This window comes from Olea europaea, chromosome 9 (genome assembly GCF_002742605.1).
Source record: "Olea europaea var. sylvestris chromosome 9, O_europaea_v1, whole genome shotgun sequence".
In the NCBI taxonomy this organism is placed as follows: Eukaryota; Viridiplantae; Streptophyta; class Magnoliopsida; order Lamiales; family Oleaceae; genus Olea; species Olea europaea.
In genome coordinates this window covers 4414938-4421624 of record NC_036245.1, presented here as the reverse complement: position 1 = coordinate 4421624, position 6687 = coordinate 4414938, and the positions used below count along the sequence as shown (strand labels likewise).

General features: G+C 35.2%; 1 protein-coding gene across 1 annotated transcript; it reads right to left on the bottom strand.

Annotated features, from left to right (window-relative positions):
• Nucleotides 1–465: 465 nt before the first annotated feature.
• Nucleotides 466–3153, bottom strand: LOC111399844 (probable leucine-rich repeat receptor-like protein kinase At1g35710). The gene has a single exon (XM_023027336.1). The coding sequence runs from the start codon at nt 3115–3117 to the stop codon at nt 466–468; it is 2652 nt and encodes an 883-aa protein (XP_022883104.1). The 5' UTR covers nt 3118–3153.
• Between the last annotated feature and the right edge of the window lie 3534 nt (nt 3154–6687).

Sequence of the window (6687 nt, the reverse complement as noted above, 5' to 3'; positions counted from 1 at the left end):
TATATAAAAAGGGGTTGGGGGTACCCTTGCCCTCATGCCCAAGAGGGGGCCATTATGGATTATGAGCCGCAACGCATAACTAATAATCTTCATTCCATCCTCCTGTGACAAGGCACCGATTTGGCGCCCCCACCTGCTCCCCCTTGGATGGGGGCGCCAAATCGGTGCCCTTTCACAAGCCAATCACGGCCCTTGTCACCATAGCAAAACCCTTATATTAAAAAAAACCCCGTGCACCACTCCAGCTGTCAACTTTTTCCAAAAAGGGGCACCTGATTTGAGTCATAAACAAAGTCAAGATTAGGCTATTAACAAGCCAGATTAAAAGTTTTCTATATTTATGTCCATAAATATCATACCTTAACAAGCCAGATTAAAAGTTTTCTATATTTATGTCCATAAATATCATACCATAGTCAATAGTGCAAACAACTAAATAGACAAAGTGCATTTACATACTTACCTTTAGGGCATAAATTTTCTCTTGAATCTTGTCACATAGATTGCTGTTGTCACGTGTATCCAATCTCCAATATTATTCCAGAAGTTGAAATAGGAACGTCGCCATGAATGCTTGAGGACTAGAGTACCAACAATTACCCAAAACCCAGTAATGAAGCCAAATGCCATGCAAATATAGAAATCTCGATTCATAAATCTATCATCTTCTTCAACAATATTTAGCTCACCACGACCAGTCATAGAAGGGTCATGAGGACACTCTGCCAATGGATCCCCACAGAGTAAACTGTTCCCAACATACGCAGATGAGTTGAAGCTCTGTAGTTGAGTGCTTAGTGGAATCTTCCCTGTCAGGTTATTGTATGATAAATCTAAAACACTAAGAAAATGTAGATTTGCTAGGCTATTCGGAATCTCCCCAGAAAGTTGGTTTCTAGATAAGTCAATCCATTCCAATGTGTCCAATTGACCAATGCTTGAAATGATATTCCCCGTTAAATGGTTTCTTGATAAGTTGATGAAAACTAAACCTTTCAAATTAGAAAATGCTTGCGGAATAGTTCCAACTAACTTATTGCTAGAAAGATCAATGCCTTTCAAATTTTTTAGTCTTTTATATTCTGAGTCTTGTCCTTTCCATTGAACCAAAGCATTGTCATTGTCATCGAATGGTTTCCCAGCATAAACCAGAGAGGGATTAAATTCGAGAATAGTTGAACCATCATTCCGAACCAAAGAAGTAAAATTGTTTATGCATTGTGGAATTTTTCCCGAAATGTTGTTTCTAGAAAGGTCCAAGACATGAATATCGGTAAGGTAGCAAATTGTTGGAGGAATGGATCCATGTAAACTATTAAATCGAAGGCTAAGAACAGCCAAATTTGTTAAGTGTGTTCCTATCCATGCTGGAATTGTACCTGTTAACTTGTTTCCTCCAACATCTAACTTTCTCAACTGTGTGCAATTCTTCCAAGAGGGAGGCAATTCACCTGTGAAATTATTGTTGCCCAAATGCAATATCGTAAGCCACTTCGGGGTGCTTAAAGTAGGGGGAAGTTTACCCGTGAACTTATTATTAGCCAAATTCAGAACACTTAGATCATGTAAGTTCATCCAGCAATCAGGAAGCTCTCCGTCTAATTGGTTATCTGAGAGAACAAGGGTCTCGATCCCGAGTGTTGTTGAATATTGAAAAATTGATATTGGAATTGGGCCCGAAAGATTATTATGACTTAAATCTAGTTGCTCATAATGATTAAGCTTTAAGGCCAAATCAGGCATCCTGCCCATAATATTATTATGTGAGAGATCTAATAACTGTATAGAAGTCATACTCCACAACCAATTAGGTAATGTGTCGGATATACCAACAAAAGAGAGATAGAGTTCCTGAAGAGAATTCTGTGTTCGAATCCAATTTGGAAAATAAGGCCCCATATTACAATGACTGAGACGTATTTGCAACTGGAAGGGCGGAATCCAATCGAAGCTGAAGCTGAAAGAAACATTATTAGAAGACAAATCCAATTTTGTTAATTGGGTAAGGTTTGAAAGGTGGTGTTCGGTGATTGTACCTTCCAGCGAAGTTGAAGAGAGATTTAAATATTTGAGATTTAAAAGATGCTCAATAGCTTCGGGTAGCCTTTTCAATTGGTTTCCTGAGAGATCTAAACTCTCAAGACTTGAAGGTTGATGAAGGCTCTGTGGATGAAGCCCATCCAAGTGATTGTTACTAAGGTACAACTTTTTTAAGGACGAAAATCTGGTGATATCTGGCAAGGACCCAACAAGGTGATTTTGGGATAAATCTATGCGCCGCAGTGATATTATCTCTGATATGTTTTCAAATAAATGAGGAAGAGGTACATTTAGTTTATTGAATGATATATCTAGTGATCGCAAATGACTTAAATTCCCCAAAGGTTTGTCAACCCCTCCATGGAGTAGATTACCTTTCAAATTAAGCTCCTCAAGAAAATGCAATTTCAATAAAGTACCAGGAACAGGACCGTCTAGCTGATTATAAGAGAGGTCTAAGTGGGAAAGAATTCTACCAAAGTTAAACAATGACTCCAATGTGGAAAAGGAAGTGAGATTGTTGTGGGATAAATAAAGATCAGAAAGGCAGGACGAAGAAGAATTTGCAAAGAAATCAAAGGCAGGCAGATTGTCATGAAGTTGACAACCTGACAAGTACAATTTCTCGAGTAAAGAGAGCTTCGTTATTGGCTGTATCCAGTTGGTTACATTTCTAAGATTAATACCGCTCAAGTCAAGGTAAGATAACAAAGGAACATCAGAAAGCCAATTAAGATTATCGATCGTCATATTATTGTTTGTAAGGGACAAATGCTTCAAGTGCTGCAACTCTTGCAGTGCAGGACTTATCGTACCTCTTAAATGCTTATCAGATAGATCGAGCCTGATTACGTGACCAGTGACGCTACATTCCACGCCATACCAATTGCAGCATTCCTCTTTATCTTCTTCACTTCCCCACGTTAACCCACTAAGATCACCTGTAAGACTTTCCTTAAACTTGAGAAGAGCTTGTCTCTCCCTCTCTATGCACCTAACTTGAGCAGCAGCCCCAACTCCAGAAACCAATAGATTCATGCACAGAAAAAGTAGCAATTGCAGTATTTTGAGCTCCATTATTTTTTTTTTCTGACAGTGATTAAAAATGTTTAATTTTTTGAGTTATTTGTGTTCATACAATCAATGTTTTATAATCGCACTAACGCATCAGACACGGTATAGTGTAGGACCCCTTTGGAAAAACAAAATAACATGGATTGGTTGAGCTTAGAGATTAATTCCACAATGGAATCTTCTATGCGCATTAGACACGGTACCCTTTGGAAAACAAAAATAACTTAGAGATATTATTCCCACAATCACGCCATAATTTATAAAGTCTTTACAACAAGACAGGACTGATTGGAAAACCAAGACTGGTTCAAGATTCAATCTGCTGACGTACCAAAATTGAAAATTTGAAACCCATTAAAATGATTCTGACGAACCAAAACTGATATACCCTTATATTTTTTAAAAATGAATTTTTTTTTTTTTTTTTTTGACGATCAGTTTGAGGAAATCAATTGTCTATAAATTTCATGGATGAGATGTGATGCCATCAGAGTCGGTCCTGTGTTTGATGGGCCCTGAGACGAATAATGAAAATTAGGCCCCCCAACGACAAAATTCAAATGTGTGTTAAATATGTTGTTTTATTGTTGGATAATTAGTCTTGGGCCGGCTCACCTTATTTTAGGCCTGCTCACCTTGTTTAAATAAAAAATAAATAAATAAATAAATAATAAATAGGGGCCAAATTTAGACCCAGGATCGGGCCTGAATGCCATATGACGTCTTTAATACAAGAGAGCAAAATTAAAATCAATACAAGAACGTCTTTAATACGTTGTGGTATTGTGGAGACGACACATGAACGTCGTTGTCATAGTCGAACGTCGTTGTCATAGTCAACTCAATTCTAGGCATTCCAGTCAAGGGCCATTTTTATAGATGAGGAAGTTATGCATATTGAAGAGATATTATTCTTAATTACCAAACTTTGCAGCAAGGTACTACCACAAATCGAAAAATGTCTTTAAGATGGATATTTATTTTTATATAATGTCAGCTTAATCTAAATTAGAAAATTATATATTGCCGATCGTTTTCTGATGGCATATGATAAACTTATGGTTACTTTGACAATTAATGAGGGACAGGAAGTTTAGAAGAAACGGCCTAGTTTACAAAGGAAAAACGCACTATATAATGAAGATAGAAAATTTTGGATATATGTTCACTAAAATTTCTTGTGATTATATAATACTGAACATTTAAATTAGGGATTTGAGACTGGAATTTCCCATTTTTTTAAAGGTAATTTTTGGGTTACTGTAGTATAGGTGCTGTTTCTGATAGTGTGCACAGAATGGTGCTACTTCTGTCAATAGTTTTGGTGTCAGATTTCAATATCAAGAAATTGGTGTCACATTTCAATATTCTGGAATTTTAGTGCTGTCTTTGTCAAACCTTTGATTTTCACATTTTAAAGGCTTGAATGAAGTTTTATGACAAGTATTGAGGTTTATGTATTGGAATAAATTATGCATAGGGGCTGTATATGTATAAGTTATTGATTTTAAGGAAGTGAGAGTAATTTAATGGATTTAATAATGCATGGTGTTTAGTTGATAAATCATTAAAGAGAAGAAAAGTTGGAGAACTGGAAATGTAAGAGTAAGTATAGAAGTTGAGAAGTTAAGTGGTGGATTTATATTAATTTAATTGTTAGATTTTAATTCGAGAAATTATACCGTTATTTCAGGTGGGAACGTGGAAGCTTGGAAATGTTCGTCAATTTAAGCAAATTTCTATCCATAAATCTGTGAGTGGAAAAATATAAATATTTTTAAAGTATTTATAAATTAAGTTTATTGTTAAAGTATGTGCAATTATATGCAATTATGTGTTCGAATTACATGATTTTTATGGAATTATCTTTTATTATGATACATGTGGGATTTCAAAGATTGTATACGTTACATTGTGAATTGAAATATTAGATATGATTTTGAGATCGACCAGAAAAGTACCCGTGATTATATATTTCTTCTAGTTCACTGAGGAGCCTTGGCCGTATTTTATACTACACTGAGGGGTCATGGACCGGGGATAAAGGGGTCTCGACCGTGTACATATAGTTCACTGAGGGGCATTGGCCGTGTTCTAGAATTGATTTTGAGAGGTCTTTGAGACCGACTTTCGTTCACGGAGGGGCCAAAGGCCCATGGCGAAAGTTCTTTGCCCGAGAGGCGGATTACATATTTCAGTCAGAGGGTGCATTTTTGGTGGATTTTTCAGTACGTTTGATGTGATGAGATTATAGCATGGTTATCAGCTGACGTCTATATCATGATTTTGAGATGATATTTAATGACCTTATGTGAATATTTCACTTTTTGGTTAAAATTACATGATGTTATCTTCTAAATTATTAAATGATATGAACTCCATTTTTGATAGAAATGTAAAATTGAAAAAGTATAATTATTTTCGAACTACTCCACTCATTGAGTTATCAACTCATATATTTTTCCATAATTTTTCCTACAGGTGGAAATTGATCATTCTTAGTTGGAAGAGCCTAATGATTTCGGAATAAGAGCCAAACAACATTTTGAATATTATAACTCATATTGATGAAGCGCGAAGTAAAAATTTTGGGCCCATCGCATTATGTTTTTATAAATATTTGATTTTGTTGCATTTTTTTTAATCAGCCTTGGTGATAGATTTGACATCTAGTCAGCATCTATCATCAGCGCACGTCACGTTTCAGGTCCACTAGGGTGATTCGGGATGGGTCGTGTCAAATGGAGAAACATGTGATGACAAAATATTGTTCGATCAATAATATCGCAAGTGCATGATTCGTTAACAAGTGGTAAAGTAGATTTAGAGTGCAAGTATTGTACCCACAAACATTGGACTAGTTTGAATTCAATTAACTTAACCTTAACTTGATTGCGATCTAATAATCTACTTATGAATACAAGACCTAAATAACTAAAATTGATGCAAAGTTGTAATGAACGCAATCTTTATGAAAATATGATGTTGAAAAGTATTCTACGATCCTCGAATCCCCTTATATCTATCCCCTTTAATCCCGAACCTTATGAATTTGAAAACAATATTCAATCATGAAGATCAATATTTCTAATTCGTTTAACAATCCCTCTCGAGTATAATTAAATATATCCTTACTGTGACCTGATTATATTTCTAAAACGGATGCGAACATATAAAAATGCATTTAAATTTATGAATGCTTAAAAATCAGGTAAAATATAGCAGTATATTTCTATTCTCTATCGGACTCTACGACAATTGACACTATATCTAATTTATTTCAATGTTTCGAAGGTAAAATAAGCCACAAAACTCATACTATTATTGAGCATATAACTGTACAAAAAAAAAAAAAAATCAAGGTCAATCATTCAAAATTAATGTGCTTTGAATGTCACAAAATTAATAAGATTCAAACATTAAAGTTCCATGATATAAGTTTCATCGTAATTTTAGCACAAAACTACTATAGCCCAACTTGATGTCGGAATTAAACAAATCAAATTGAAAAGACATCGCCAATAAATTGACAGAACGTGATTCTTTTCCAAAGCGAAGCTGTCATCTTTTTTC